Here is a 16,455-nt window from a genome sequence, read left to right on the forward strand (position 1 = left end):
CTTTTTTTGTATCTTATGGTAAAAAAGTTAGTGCCTTAGCAAAATACAGGAATGTAGAACTTATGTTTGTTGGAGATAACCATTACTTACCGTTTGTATATCTTTTCAGACTCCTTTTAATTTCATGTGTTTGTAACTGCTGGAATAATTTTCAAGATAAATTCATAAGTTAATATAATGAAAGCAAGTAATATAGTATGTACAGCATGCAAGTAATACAGAATTGTATGTGGTTGAAAGTTTTTTTTGGTTCTTGTTTTTTTTTTAAATTGAGACAGGGTCTTGCTCTCTCACCCAAGCTAGAATGTAGTGGCACAATCTCAGCTTACTACAGCCTTGATCTCCCAGGCTTAATGGATCCTCCCACTTTAGCCTCCCAAGTAGCTGGGACTCCAGGCCCATGCTACCATGCCTGGCTAATTTTTGTATTTTTTGTAGAGATGGGTCCATCTGTGTTGCCCAGGCAGGTCTCAAACTCCTGGGCTGAAGCGATCCTCCCGCCTCAGCCTCCCAAAGTGCTGGGATTACAGCTGTGAACCATCATGCCTGGCCCTATAACTGACTTTTTACTTATCATATTGTGATTGTCTTCTTTAGTTGGTGTGCACTGCCTTCTTCTTTGTCATTCTGCTGCAATATGGCTATACCACAATTAATTAATTAACTCCTTGATGATGCTTGCTTAGGTTGTTTCTATTTTTTCATAGAGACTGTTTCAGTGAACATTTTTGTGTATCTCTTTGCATATCAAAATGCTTGTGCCAGTCTTTCTATTATACAAAGATACATTTCAAAAGGAGAGATTATAAAATCAAACACAATGTACGTTTCAGTTTTTTAATTTTCATTTTTAGAGATAGGACCTCTCTCTGTCACCCAGGCTGGAGTGCAGTGGTGCAGTCATGGCTCACTGCAGCCTCGAACTCCTGGGCTCAAGTGATCCTCCCACCTCAGCCTCCTGAGTAGCTGTGACTACAGGCGCATGCCATGACGCCCGGCTAATTTTTTTTTTTTTTTAATTTTTTGTAGAGACAGGGTCTTGCTGTGTTGCCCAGGCTGGTCCTGTACTCCTGGTCTCAAGTGATCCTCCTGCCCTCAGCCTCCTGAGTAGCCGGGATTACAAGCTGTACTTTTTAGGTGTTTTACCAGGACACATGGCACATTGGGAAGTGAGAGGACTGTGACCAGGAGCCAAAAGCTCTGCGTTCCTTTCTGTAGAATATAGGAAGATACCTCTTTACAGATCATTCTGTCAACAGTGCTTCCCTTGATTTGTGCAATGATGTGAGAACCTTGCATTGGATGTAATAACTTGAGCTGTGTAATTCCTATAATATTAAAGTGACGTAGAATATTGTGTTTGTGTTTTTTAAACAGGAGTATGCCAAAATGGTCCAGGTCTTACAGGCATACTGTATCATTTCAGCAGGCATCCGTGTAAGTTGCACCAATCAGCTTGGACAAGGAAAACGACAGCCTGTGGTGTGCACAGGTGGAAGCCCCAGCATAAAGGAAAATATCGGCTGTGTATTTGGGCAGAAGCAGGTAGTGTTCGCTGGTTACTTCAACGCCTCTTACTGCTCTAGATGTTATGGCAGCTTTCCATTGTCCCTTCCAGTAGAATGGAGAATAAAATCTAAGAGTTGATTTTGTTTTTGAGACGGAGTCTCGCCCTGTCACCCAGGCTGGAGTGCAGTGGTGCTCTCTGGGCTCACTGCACCCTCCGCCTCCCAGGTTCAAGCAATTCTCCTGCCTCAGCCTCCCGAGTAGCTGGGATTACAGGTGCGTGACACCACGCCCGGCTAATTTTTTGTATCTTTAGTAGAGACAGGGTTTCACCATGTTGGCCAGGCTGGTCTTGAACTCCTGACCTCGTGATCCACCTGCCTCAGCCTCCCAAAGTATACAGGTGTGAGCCACTACACCTGTCGATTTTTTTTTTTTTTTTTTTTGAGATGGAGTCTTGCTCTGTCACCCAGGTTGGAATGCAGTGGCGTGATCTTGGCTCACTGCAATCTCTGCCTCCTGGGTTCAAGCGATTCTCCTGCCTCAGACTCCTGAGTAGCTGGGATTACAGGCATGTGCCACCAGGCCCAGCTAATTTTTTGTATTTTTAGTAGAGACGTGGTTTCATCTTGTTGGCCAGACTGCTCTCAAACTCCTGACCTTAAGTGATCCACTTGCCTCGGCCTCCCAAAGTGCTGGGATTACAGACGTGAGCCACTGCGCCCATACTAAGAATTGATTTTTAAAGCACCTGTCACGAGGCCCAGTGCAGTGGCTCACGTCTATAATCCCAGCACTTTGGGAGGCCAGGGTGGGCAGATGATGAGGTCAGGAGTTTGAGACCAGCCTGGCCAATATGGTGAAACCCTGTCTCTACTAAAAATACAAAAATTATCTGGGCGTGGTGTTGGGCGCCTGTAGTCCCAGCTACTCGGGAGGCTGAGGCAGGAGAATCGCTGGAACCCAGAAGATGGAGGTTGCAGTGAGCTGAGATTACACTACTGCACTGCAGCCTGAGCCACAGAGCGAGACACCATCTTAAAAAAAAAAGTACCTATCACAAAATTAATGTTCAGAGCTGAATGTGTTCCATTTTATTCTTCCAGAGACACTCATGTACTGCATCCTTTCAATCTCTCTCTGAAAAAAATACAAGTTATTGTGGTCAGTGTGTGGGTTATGAATAAGTAGCTACTTGTTTCATCTTTCTCGTATCATAAAATCAAAAGTGTTGTCCCGATGGCTCACACATGTAATCCCAGCACTTCAGGAGAAGAAATGGTTGGGATTATGTGTTTGAACCGCCCGGCCAACAATTCTGAGGTTGGAGAATCGCTTGAGCCCAGGAATTTAAGACCAGCCTGGATAACACGGCAAGATCCCATCTCTACAAAAAAATTAAAAAATTAGCCAGGTGTGGTGATGTGCACCTGTAGTCCCAGCTGCTCACTCGGGAGGCTGGGCAGGAGGATGGCTTGAACCCATGAGTTTGACGCTGCAGTGAGGTATGGCTGAGCCATTGCACTCCAGCCTGGGCAATAGAGGGAGACCCTGTCTCAAAAACCAAAACAAAAAAAAGATTCTTTTAATTTTTTTGTGCTTGTAATGCGGATAGCTTGACTAAGAAAAAAAACAAGTAAGTCCACTCTGTCTTTATTAGGAAGTAACTGTAGTAACTGAATTTTTTTTTTTTTTAGTTGCAAAGCCTCATTCCTTTTGTTCAGCTGCCCCCTAGTGACTCCGTGTGTGAAGAGTATGGTCTGAGCTGCTCGGATGCTCTGCATAATCTTTTTTAGTAAGTATTGCTGGCAAGAGAACTACAATTGAACATTTTATCCTGAGAGTTTTTTTTTTTTTTTAAGATAGTGATTTTAGGGCTATTAGTTTCATGGATTTTTTTTTTTTTTTTTAGAGACGGAGTCTCACTCTGTTGTCTAGGCTGGAGTGCAATGGTGCTGTCTCGGCTCACTGCAACCTCTGCCTCCTGAGTTCAAGCAATTCTCCCGCCTCAGCCTCCTGAGTAGCTGGGACTACAGGCACGCACCACCACGCCTGGCTAATTTTGTATTTTCAGTAGAGACAAGGTTTCACCATGTTGGCCAGGCTGGTCTCAAACTCCTGACCTCAGATGATCCGCCCACCTTGGCATCACAAAGTGCTGGGATTACAGGCATGAGCCACCGCGCCTGGCTAGTTTTGTATTTTTAGTTGAGATGAGGTTTCACCATGTTGGCCAGGCTGGTCTCGAACTCCTGACCTCAGATATCTGCCCACCTTGGCATCCCAAAGTGCTGGGATTACAGGCATGAGCCACCGCGCCTGGCTAGGGATAGTAGTCTTTTATGTCCTTTATAAAACTGTGAGCAGTGCTATTGCTAAGAAAGATGATTTATACAAAGGACTCAGTTACTTAATTCAAACCATGTTCCCAGTAATTGATACATTTCAGGTGGTTTTCTGTTGAGTTAGTCTTCTTTAAGGCTCTGTTTAGTTAGACTAACTTTTAAATTATTTTATCATTTTAAATGATTTTGACTTTTCTGGCATCTGATGAAGGCAGTTCAGTGTCATTAGTTTTAGTATAAGAAAATAGACACTTCCTGACCAGGCGCGGTGGCTCACACCTGTAATCCCAGCACTTTGGGAGGCTGAGGCGGGCGGATCACGAGGTCAGGAGATCGAGACCTTCCTGGCTAACACGGTGAAACCGCGTCTCTACTAAAAATACAAAAAATTAGCCGGGTGTCGTGGCGGGCGCCTGTAGTCCCAGCTACTTGGGAGGCTGAGGCAGGAGAATGGCATGAACCTGGGAGGCAGAGCTTGCAGTGAGCCGAGATCTTGCCACTGCACTCCAGCCTGGGCAACAGAGCGAGACTCAGTCTCAAAAAAAAAAAAGGAAGAAAATAGACACTTCCATAAATGGGATTGGTCCTGTAAACATCTCTCCGTCTCTCTCCCTCTGTCTCTCTCTCTCTCTATATATATATAATATGTATATAAAATATGTATTTATAAAATATATATAATATATACTACGTATATTATATATTGCATACTATATATATATATATTGTATATTGCATACTATATATAATATATATTGTATATTGCATACTATATATAATATATATTGTATATTGTGTATTATATATATATGGTGGGTTTTTGGGGGTTTTTTTGTTTTTTTTTTTTTGAGATGGAGTCTCACTCTGTTGCCTAGGCTGGAGGTCAGTGCCATGATCTTCGTTCACTGCAACCTCTGCCTCCCAGGTTCAAGCGATACTCCTGCCTCAGCCTCCTGAGAAGCTGGGGCTACAGGTGTGCACTACCAGGCCCAGCTGATTTTTTGTATTTTTAGTGGAGACGGGGTTTCACCTTGTTGCGCAGGCTGGTCTTGAACTCCTGACCTCAGGTGATCTGCCCCCCTTGATCTCCTAAGGCTCTGGGATTTCAGGCATGAGCCACCGCACCAAGCCTAAGATCTCTATTTCTTTTTGTTTGTTGTTTGCGTTTAGATCTATATTTCTTATTCTTCCACTTGCTTTTGGCCTATGCCTGAGACTGTAAACACGGAGCTTCATGTCTTCGTGTGAAGGTGGTGTTCTTCCGGAAATGCCCGTGTCCCCGGGGTGGGTCTCGTGAAGCAAGCGCTTTACCAAGACGTGAGATACAAGCTTCCTAACCGGGAGATTGTGAAAGGGGAGGGAATGTGGGCAGAATCCTGAGCACAAGTGGTTAGACTTCATTGACAAACCGGGGGTGGCAGTACGGAGGTTCTGAGCATGCATTTGAAGTGAGATCCACTCCTCTTACGGAGGATTTATCAGGAGGGATAAGGAGAGCTGCAGCACATCAGTGTTGGACCCACTGCATCGCCTGTGGTGCATTGGTTGACTGTAGGAGCTTCAGAGTATTCCAGGAGGTCTGGTTCTTTGATGACTCATCAAGATTTGGAACACAGATACCCATGCACTGCAATAGTAATACTTATCAGCACGTCACCTGGGGTTTTGTTTTCATTTCACTTTAAGAATGTGCCATGTTGGCCGGGCGTGGTGGCTCACGCCTGTAATCCCAGCACTTTGGGAGGCCGAGGCGGGCAGATCACAAGGTCACAAGTTCAAAACCAGCCTGACCAACATGGTGAAATCCCATCTCTACTAAAAATACAAAAAAAGTCAGCCAGGCGTGGTGGCGCATGCCTGTAATCGCAGCTACTGGGGAGGATGAGGCAGGAGAATCGCTTGAACCTGGGAGACGGAGGTTGCAGTGAGCCGAGATCATGCCATTGTACTCCAGCCTGGGCAATAAGAGTGAAACTCCATCTCAGAAAAAAAAAAGAATGTGCCATGTGATCGTATTTCTAATCCTTTTCACTTTGGAATCCTGTCCTCACCATATTAATGTTGAATAGCATCTCAGGTTTCATTTCACAATGCACCCATGGAGTTGGAAGGAGTTCAACAGACAGACAGTTTTTCTTTATCAACCGGCGGCCTTGTGACCCAGCAAAGGTATTTACAATTTTTTTGTATTAGTTTATTCTTTATGCCTTTGACTTTTAATGGATAACTTTTTTTCTGATAATAGGCAGTTTACATGGAACTCGGGACTTTCAGAAACTGGCTTTAACATTATCTAATTTTGGGCATTTACAGAATTCTACTGCAGATGGCCCCCAACTTAAGATGTTTCAACTAAAAAAAAAAAAAAAAGATGTTTCAACTGAAGATTTTTCTTACCGGGCACAGTGGCTCATGCCTGTAATCCCAGCACTTTGGTAGGCCAAGGTGGGTGGATTGCTTGAGGTCAGGAGTTCGAGACCAGCCTGGCCAACATGACAAAACCCTGTCTCTACTAAAATACAAACAATACCCAGGCGTGGTGCCGCATGCCTGTAATCCTAGCTACATGGGAGGCTGAGGCAGGAGGATTGCTTGAACATGGGAGATGGAGGTTGCAGTGAGCCGAGATTGTGCCACTGCACTGCAGCCTGGGTGACAGAGTGAGACTTGTCTCTCAAAAAAAAAATTTTTTTTCTTTTTTTTTGAGGCGGAGTCTCACTCTGTCACTCTGGTGTGATCTTGGCTCACTGCAAGCTCCGCCTCCCGGGTTCACACCATTCTCCTGCCTCAGTCTCCTGAGTAGCTGGGACCAGAGGCGCCCACCACCTTGCCCAGCTAATTTTTTGTATTTTTAGTAGAGACGGGGTTTCACCATGTTAGTCAAGAAGGTCTTGATCTCCTGACCTTGTGATCCGCCCGCCTTGGCCTCCAAAAGTGCTGGGATTACAGGCATGAGCCACCGCGCCTGGCCAAAAAAACACAAATATTTTTCTACTACTTTACCTTGTTGCAGAAGTTATTTTTGCAGTAGATACCATCCTTCAAGTACCTATGGAACCATTGTTTTTCGGTATAGTATTCAATAAATTACAGAAGATACTCAACATTTTATTATAAAATAGGTAGTGTGTTATTTTGCCTATAGACTAATGTAAGTATTCTGAGGCAAGGCTGAGATAGGACATTCAGTAGGTTAGGTAATCACAAAGGCATTTTTGACATGCAATATTTTCTTTTCTTTTTTTTTTTTTTTTGAGACAGAGTCTCGCTCTATTGCCGGGGCTGGAGTGCAGTGGCCGGATCTCAGCTCACTGCAAGCTCCGCCTCCCGGGTTTACGCCATTCTCCTGCCTCAGCCTCCCAAGGAGCTGGGACTACAGGCGCCCGCCACCTCGCCTGGCTAGTTTTTTGGATTTTTTTTTAGTAGAGATGGGGTTTCACCGTGTTAGCCAGGATGGTCTCGACCTCCTGACCTCGTGATCCGCCCGTCTCGGCCTCCCAACGTGCTGGGATTACAGGCTTGAGCCACCGCCCCCGGCAATATTTTCAATTTATGCGTTTATCAGGACATAACCGTATCGTAAGTCAAGGAGCGTATCTATCTGTGTACAGTTTTTGTTGTTGTTGTTTTTTGGGTTTTGTTTTGAGGCAGAGTCTTGCCCTGTTGCCCAGGCTGGAGTGCAATGGCGCACTCTTGGCTCACTGCAACCTCCACCTCCTGGGTTCAAGCGATTCTCCTGCCTCAGATTCCCAAGTAGCTGGGATTACAGGCCTGCGCCACCACGCCTGGCTAATTTTTTTGTATCTTTAGTAGAGACAGGATTTCACCATCTGGCCGGGATGGTCTTGAACTCCTGACCTCGTGATCTGCCCGCCTTGGCCTCCCAAAGTGCTGGGATTACAGGCATGAGCCACCGTGCCTGGCCTCTGTGTATAGTTGTTTAAATTGCATATACGTGAGTGTGTTTGTATGTGTATATATACATTATATATGTTGTGTGTACATATACATAAATATATAAACACTTATTAATTACCAGTATATTTATTATTATAAAAACTAAAACTATTTGAAGAAACTAAACATTTTATAACATTCTGTGTCACCTTTCAGTATAAACTGTGATTACATGGTTTCTATATTTTCTCCAGATTTCTATATTTTCTCTTCATTCTTTCTATTTTCCTAGGAAAATAAGGGTTCAGATTGCTTCTGCCTCAAATTTAAACAGATCATCTTGATATGTTTATAGCACAACATTGTACCTCAGTAATATTTTCTGTTTCTCTTTTTCTCTTTTTATTTTTTTTGAGATGGAGTCTCGCTCTGTCGCCCAGGCCGGAGTGCAGTGACGTGATCTCGGCTCACTGCACCCTCTGCCTCCCAGGTTCAAGCAATTCTCCTGCCTCAGCCTCCCGAGTAGCTGGGATTATAGGCACATGCTGCCATGCCCGGCTAATTTTTTGTATTTGAGTGAAGACGGGGTTTCGCTGTGTTGCCCGGGCTGGTCAAGAACTCCTGAGCTCAGGCAATCCACCTGCCTTGGCCTCCCAAAGTGCTGGGATTACAGGCGTGAGCCACCACTTCCGGTCCCTGTATTTCAGTGATGCTTTAGAGTTCGCGTATAATCTGCCAGATGTGGTTGATCTTCTAAATTTTTTAACCTATAGTGTGATGGATTCATAATTATTAATTGTAACTATTAATAATTAATGTGATATTTTGGTTTATTTCTAATGACATTTTAATGTCATAAATATGTTTCTATGTACATTGAATGTGTTTTATGAATATTTAAGCTGTGCCCACATTTCACTAGAATTTCTCATAGAGCAACTTTAGGTTGGAAAAAGATTCAGTTTTAGGGATCTGTGATTAGGGAAATATATCACTTCATGAGTTTTGAGGAAACTTTTGGTGATGGATATATTCATTATCTTGATTGTGGGGATAGTTTCACAGGTGTTTGTGTATATGTCAAAATTTGTGAAATTGCACACTTTAAATGTGTAGTTTATTCTATGTTAGTCATATCTCAGTAAAGCTATTAAAAAATGTATTCTTAGGCCAGGTGTAGTGACTCACGCCTATAATCTTAGCACTTTGGGAGGCCGAGGCAGGCGGATCAACTGAGGTCAGGAGTTCGAGACCAGCCTGGCCAACTTGGTGAAACCCCTTCTCTACTAAAAACACAAAAATTATCTGGTTGTGGTGGCATGTGCCTGTAATCCCAGCTACTCTGGAGGCCGAGTCAGGATAATCACTTGAGCCCTGGAGGTGGAGGTTGCAGTGAGCCAAGATTGCGCCATTATACTCCAGTCTGGGTAACAAGAGTGAGACCCCATCTCAAAAAAAAGAAAAAAGAAAAAAGAAATCCTGCCTGTAGTCCAAGCTACATGGCAGGCTGAGGCAGGAAGATGACTTGAGCCTGGGGGGTTGAGGCTGCAGTGAGCCATGATTGCTCCACTGCACTCCAGCCTGTGACAAGGCGAGACCTTGTCTCACTAAAACAAAAAAAAAACTCCTTCTAAGAACATACTGGTTGGTTAGAATAGTATGTTGTTAGAATGTGGAGGGCCGGGAACATTTGTCATTTATTCTTTTCTACTCCTTGTATTTTGTGCAGGTCTCCAGACTTGTGAACGAGGTCTACCACGTGTATAATCGACATCAGTATCCATTTGTTGTTCTTAACATTTCTGTTGATTCAGGTAAGTTCCATTGGCATTTCAGTACAACTAGTGACTAATGCCTCAAAGAATAAAATTAAATTATACAGCTCTTTTCTGACTGGAATGAGATAACAATTTATAGTCATGTAAGTTTGTTGGTTTTCTTTTTTTTTTTTTTTGAGACGGGGTCTTGATCTGTCGCCCAGGCTGGAGTGCAGTGGCACAGTCTCGGCTCACTCCAAGCTCTGCCTCCTGGGTTCAAGCGATTCTCCTGCATCAGCCTCCCAAGTAGCTGGGACTACAGGTGTGTGCCACCACACCTGGTTAATTTTTTGTATTTTTAGTAGAGATGGGGTTTCACCATGTTAGCCAGGATGGTCTCGATCTCCTGACCTCATGATCTGCCCGTCTTGGCTTCCCAAAGTGCTGGGATTATAGGCTTGAGCCACCATTCCTGACCCCGTAATTTTGTTTTTTTTTTTTTTTTTTTTTTTTTTTTTTTTGAGGCGGAGTCTCGCTCTGTCGCCCGGACTGGAGTGCAGTGGCCGGATCTCAGCTCACTGCAAGCTCCGCCTCCCGGGTTTACGCCATTCTCCTGCCTCAGCCTCCCGAGTAGCTGGGACTACAGGCGCCCGCCACCTCGCCCGGCTAGTTTTTTGTATTTTTAGTAGAGACGGGGTTTCACTGTGTTAGCCAGGATGGTCTCGATCTCCTGACCTCGTGATCCGCCCGTCTCGGCCTCCCAAAGTGCTGGGATTACAGGCTTGAGCCACCGCGCCCGGCCAATTTTGTTTTTTTTAAACAGAGTTCCCGCTTTCTACTTGAGACTATGTTAATTGTATTATTAGGAAAATGTAATTTTTTTTATGCCAATCAAGGGAGAAAGTAGACTAAATGTTCTTCCTAATTTCACAAATAATTCATTTCATATAGGTTTTTTTTTTCTGATTGTTAAAATTTTGGTTTATTATCATTGAGTATTTTTTCTAGATACTTAGAAATACATATGTACATACCTTAAAAAATATCTTCTCTCCTCTTTTTCTTTCCCTCTCCCCTCCTCCCGTATTCTTTGGAATGAGAAAATAACTTTGTATACTGTGCTTTATCCTTAGATATGAATGTTTTTCTCTTCCATGTTACTAAAAATTAATCAGAAATGTGATTTTAATAGGTGAATTATATTCCAATGCATGGTTATAGTTTGGTATTTTAATTTTTTAATTTTTCAAAATTTAAGTTGTTTTTAGTTTTTGGAAATTACAAATACTTTCCTTATAATTAAATCATTATCTGCATCTTTATTATTGTATTTTTTTTGAGACAGAGTCTTGCTCTGTCTCTCAGGCTGGAGTGCAGTGGTGTAATCTCAGCTCACTGCAACCTCCGCTTCCTGAGATCAAGCGATTCTCCCACCTGAGCCTCCTGAGTAGCAGGGATTACAGGCGCCCACCACCAGGCCTGACTCATTTTTTGTATTTTTAGTAGAGACGGGGTTTTGCCATGTTGACCGGGCTGATCTTGAGCTCCTCATCTTAACTTATCCATTCGCCTCAGCCTCCCAAAGTGCTGGGATTACAGGGCGTGAGCCACTGCGCTCAGCCTACATCTTTAATTATTCTTAAGATAAATTGCTAGGAGTAGAATTACTGGGTCCGTGAATATGATCATTTTAAGGCTTTTTCTATATTGCATTCTAGATGTACCAATTTACACATCTACCTATAATGTGTTAGGTATTATAATGGTTAAGCTAAATTCAGTAGGGGATTAAAATACCTTATTTTAGTTTGCATATTTAAAAATTATTTTTATGTGTTTATTTGCTTTTCCTTTAACAATTCAGCTTTTCAAGCCCTTCTATATTGTGTCTATTCAAAAATTGTCTTTTGCTCATTTATTTGAGAGACAGAGTTTTGCTCTTGTCACCAAGGCTGGGGTGCGATGGCATGATGTCGCCTCACTGCAACCTCTGCCTCCCGGGTTCAAGCGATTCTCCTGCCTCAGCTTCCCAAGTAGCTGGGACTGCAGGCATGCGCCACAACGCCCAGCTAATATTTGTATTTTTAGTAGAGATGGGAATTTCACCATCTTGACCAGGCTGGTCTCGAACTCCTGACCTCGTGATCCACCTGCCTCGTCCTCCCAAAATTCTGGGATTGCAGGCATGAGCCACCGTGGCCAGCATGAGAATGGTGATTTCATAATTTATGAATATTAACCTGGACACTGTATTTTTTTAATAGTACTTGTGATAAATACAAGTGAATGAAATAATAGATGGGGAAATTTCTATTGTTAAAAGTGAATTTGGGGCCGGGCGCGGTGGCTCAAGCCTGTAATCCCAGCACTTTGGGAGGCCGAGACGGGTGGATCACGAGGTCAGGAGATCGAGACCATCCTGGCTAACACCGTGAAACCCCATCTCTACTAAAAAATACAAAAAACTAGCTGGGCGAGGTGGCGGGCGCCTATAGTCCCAGCTACTCGGGAGGCTGAGGCAGGAGAATGGCCTAAACCCGGGAGGCGGAGCTTGCAGTGAGCTGAGATCCGGCCACTGCACTCCAGCCTGGGCGATAGAGCGAGACTCCGTCTCAAAAAAAAAAAAAAAAAAAGTGAATTTGGCTCGGCGCAGTGGCTGATGCCTGTAATCCCAGAACCTTGGGAGGCCAAAGTGGGTGGATCACTTGAGGTCAGGAGTTCAAGACCAGCCTGGCGAAAATGGTGAAACCCCATCTCTACTAAAAATACAAAAATTAGCCAATATGGTGGCACTCGCCTGTAATCCCAGCTACTTCGGAGGCTGAGGCCGGGAGAATCACTTGAACCCAGGAGGCGGAGGTTGCAGTGAGCTGAGATCGCGCCACTGCGCTCCAGCCTAGCCGACAGAGTGAGACCCTGTCTGAAAATAATAATAAATAAAAGTGAATTTAAACATAGTAAGTGTGTTTTCTTTTTTTCCTTAGAATGTGTTGATATCAATGTTACTCCAGATAAAAGGCAAATTTTGCTACAAGAGGAAAAGCTTTTGTTGGCAGTTTTAAAGACCTCTTTGATAGGAATGTTTGATAGTGATGTCAACAAGCTGAATGTCAGTCAGCAGCCACTGCTGGATATTGAAGGTAAGAAAAATACTGTGTACAAACAGCTTCTAAAGCTTTCAGCTAATGTGTTTCCTTATTTTTTCCAAGGCAAGCTTTTTTTTTGACATGAAACAAAGTCTCTTATACTATCATTTTTAATTTTTTTTTGAGACAGGGACTTGCTCTGTCTTACCCAGGCTGGACTGCAGTGGCGCCATCGTAGCTTACTGCAGCTTCATACTCCTGGGCTCAAGCCATCTTCCTGCCTCAGCCTCCCAAGTAGCTGCCTCCAAGTACCTCTAGTTTTTTGTAAATTGTAAATGGATGACGTAATATAAGATATATGATTGGAAGAAGTCTACAGTGACTGCATTTTTAACTCCCTAGTCATGTCTGTTTTTTTGAGATGGAGTTTCACTCTTGTTGCTCAGGCTGGAGTGCAGTGACGTGATCTCAGCTCACTGCAACCTTGAAGCCTCCTGAGTTCAAGAGATTCTCCTACCTCAGCCTCCCGAGTAGCTGTGATTACAGGCGCCTGCCACCACACCTGGCTAATGTTTGTATTTTCATTAGAGATGGGGTTTCTCCATGTTGCCCAGGCTGGTCTCGAACTCTTGAGCTCAAGCAATCCTCTAGCCTTGGCCTCTGAAAATGCTGGGATTTCCTGACTTCTAACAGAATTTAGGCCAGGCGTGGTGGCTCACTCCTGTAATCCCAGTACTTTGGGAAGCTGAGGCGCGCAGATCACGAGGTCAGGAGATCGAGACTATCCTGGCTAACATGATGAAACCCCATCTACTAAAAATACAAAAAATTAGCCAGGCGTGGTGGCGGGCGCCTGCAGTCCCAGCTACTTGGGAGGCTGAGGCAGGAGAATGGCGTGAACTCGAGAGGCAGAGCTTGCAGTGAGCCGAGATCCCGCCACCGCACTCCAGCCTGGGCGACAGAGCAAGACTCTGTCTCAAAACAAACAAACAAACAAACAAAAAAACCGTAACAGTATAGTTTAATCTGTTTTTAATTTGAAGTTATTCAGTCTGTCCTTTTCTGTGATTTGTTGCTTTCTCTCATTATTTTGTTTGTGAGATTCACCCAAGTCATGCGGCAAAATTCATTTATTCGTTCACTGTACAGTGTTCCATTATAGTCAGATACCGTAATTTGTGAATATTGGAATTGTTTCCAGTTTGGGGCTATAATGAAGAATGCTGTCATGAAAATCCTTATCCATGTCTTTTGACAAGCATGCATAGTTAGTTCTTCTTTTTTTTTGTTGCGAGGGAGTCTCGCTCTGTCACCCAGGCTGGAGTGCAGTGGAGTGATCTTGGCTCACTGCAACCCCCACCTTCCAGGTTCAAGTGATTCTCCTGCCTCATTCTCATCCTCCATAGCAGCTGGGACTATAAGTGTATTCCACTATGCCCTGCTAATTTTTTTTTGTATTTTTAGTAGAGATGAGGTTTTACCATGTTGGTCAGGTTGGTCTTGAATTCGTGCAGTGGCACAATCTCGCCTCACTGCAACCTCTGCTTCCTGAGTTCAAGAGCTTCTCCCACCTCAGCCTCCCGAGTAGCTGGGACTACAGGCATGCGCCACCACGCCCAGCTAATTTTTGTATTTCTAGTAGAGACAGGGTTTCACCATGTTGGCCAAGCTGGTCTTGAACTCCTGACCTCAGATGATCTGCCTGCCTGGACCTCCCAAAGCGCTGGGATAACAGGCGTGAGCCACCACACCTGGCCCATATTATAGTTTTGTTTTGAACATTGAACCGTGTTCATCTGTGTAATTAGCATGCGGATCTCCTGTTTTGTGAAGTATCTGTTCACATAAGCACGTCCTCTCACCATTTCAGGATAGTCCCTGACCCTCTTCTCCATTCACGTTTGCTTAGGTAACTTAGTAAAAATGCATGCAGCGGATTTGGAGAAGCCCCTGGTAGAAAAGCAGGATCATTCCCCTTCATTAAGGACTCGAGAAGAAAAAAGGGACGTGTCCATTTCCAGACTGCGAGAGGCCTTTTCTCTTCGTCACACAACAGAGAACAAGCCTCGCAGCCCGAAGACTCCAGAAGCAAGAAGGAGCCCTCTAGGACAGAAAAGGGGTGTGCCATCTTCTAGCACTTCAGATGCGGTCACTGACAGAGGCTTCCCGAGACCTCAGAAAGAGGCAGCGAGTTCCAGTCAGGGACCCAGGGACCCTACGGACGGAGTGGAGGTGAAGGATTTGGGGCACGGCAGCACTTCTGTGGATTCTGAGGGGTTCAGCATCCCAGACACGGGCAGTCACTGCAGCAGTGAGTGTGCGGCCAGCTCCCCAGAGGACAGGGGCTCGCAGGAACACGCGGACTCACATGAGAAAGCGCCTGAAACTGACGACTCTTTTTCAGATGTGGACTGCCATCCAAACCAGGTAGACACAGGGTGTAAATTTCGAGTTTCGCCTCAGCCAACTGATCTTGCATCCCCAAACACAAAGCGTTTTAAAAAAGAAGAAATTCTTTCCAATTCTGACATTCGTCAGAAGTTAGTAAATACTCAGAGTGTGTCAGCCTCTCAGGTTGATGTGGCTGTTAAAATTCATAAGAAGGTTGTGGCCCTGGACTTTTCTATGAGTTCTTTAGCTAAACGAATAAAGCAGTTACATCATGAAACACAGCAAAGTGAAGGTGAACAGAATTATAGGAAGTTTAGGGCAAAGATTTGCCCTGGAGAAAATCAAGCAGCCGAAGATGAACTAAGAAAAGAGATAAGGTAACGTTTTAATTTTTTACTTTTTTACTTTTATTTAAATTTTTGTTTATTTTATTTTTTTGAGACAGAGTCTCGCTCTGTTGCGCCAGCTGGAGTGCAGTGGCGTGATCTTGGCTCACTGCAGCCTCCACCTCCCAGGTCCAAGTGATGATTCTCCTGCCTCAGCCTCCTGAGTAGCTGGGATTACAGGTGCACACCACCATGCCTGGCTAATTTTTGTATTTTTGGTGAAAACAGGGTTTCACCATGTTGGCCAGGCTGATCTCGAACTCCTGACTTCAGGTGATCCACCCACCTCGGCCTCTGAAAGTGCTAGGATTACAGATGTGAGCCACCACCCCCGGCCAGATTTTTTTTTTTTTTTTTTGAGACTGAGTCTCGCTGTCGCCCAGGCTGGAGTGCAGTGGCCGGATCTCAGCTCACTGCAAGCTCCGCCTCCCGGGTTTATGCCATTCTCCTGCCTCAGCCTCCCGAGTAGCTGGGACTACAGGCGCCCGCCACCTCTCCCGGCTAGTTTTTTGTATTTTTTAGTAGAGACGGGGTTTCATCCGGTTAGCCAGGATGGTCTCGATCTCCTGACCTCGTGATCCGCCCGTCTCGGCCTCCCAAAGTGCTGGGATTACAGGCTTGAGCCACTGCACCCGGCCAAGTTTTTTCTTAAGAGTATTTTGGGCCGGGCCCGGTGGCTCAAGCCTGTAATCCCAGCACTTTGGGAGGCCGAGACGGGCGGATCACGAGGTCAGGAGATCGAGACCATCCTGGCTAACACGGTGAAACCCCATCTCTACTAAAAATACAAAAACTAGCCGGGCGAAGTGGCGGGCGCCTGTAGTCCCAGCTACTCGGGAGGCTGAGGCAGGAGAATGGTGTAAACCCGGGAGGCGGAGCTTGCAGTGAGCTGAGATCCGGCCACTGCACTCCAGTCCCGGCGACAGAGCGAGACTCCGCCTCAAAAAAAAAAAAAAAAGAGTATTTTGAAGCTGGGTGCGGTGGCTTGCGCCTGTAATCCCTGCACTTTGGGAAGCCAAGCCGAGGAGGGAGGATCACTTGAGCCCAGCAGTTCAAGACCAGCCTGGGCAACATAGGGAGACCCTGT

The 16,455-nt window shown here is 44.8% G+C and overlaps 1 protein-coding gene across 1 annotated transcript in view; it reads left to right on the top strand.

Moving 5' to 3' along the window:
• Nucleotides 1–16,455, top strand: part of PMS2 (PMS1 homolog 2, mismatch repair system component) — a 38,924-nt gene that overhangs the window by 8,797 nt on the left and 13,672 nt on the right. The window contains 6 exon segments of the mRNA XM_033194902.1: nt 1,378–1,545; nt 3,204–3,301; nt 5,921–6,020; nt 9,478–9,562; nt 12,490–12,645; nt 14,501–15,359. Of these exon segments, the coding sequence (XP_033050793.1) occupies nt 1,378–1,545; nt 3,204–3,301; nt 5,921–6,020; nt 9,478–9,562; nt 12,490–12,645; nt 14,501–15,359 (1,466 nt within the window).

Source organism: Trachypithecus francoisi, unplaced genomic scaffold (genome assembly GCF_009764315.1).
Source record: "Trachypithecus francoisi isolate TF-2019V2 unplaced genomic scaffold, Tfra_2.0 Lachesis_group4, whole genome shotgun sequence".
Lineage (NCBI taxonomy): Eukaryota > Metazoa > Chordata > Mammalia > Primates > Cercopithecidae > Trachypithecus > Trachypithecus francoisi.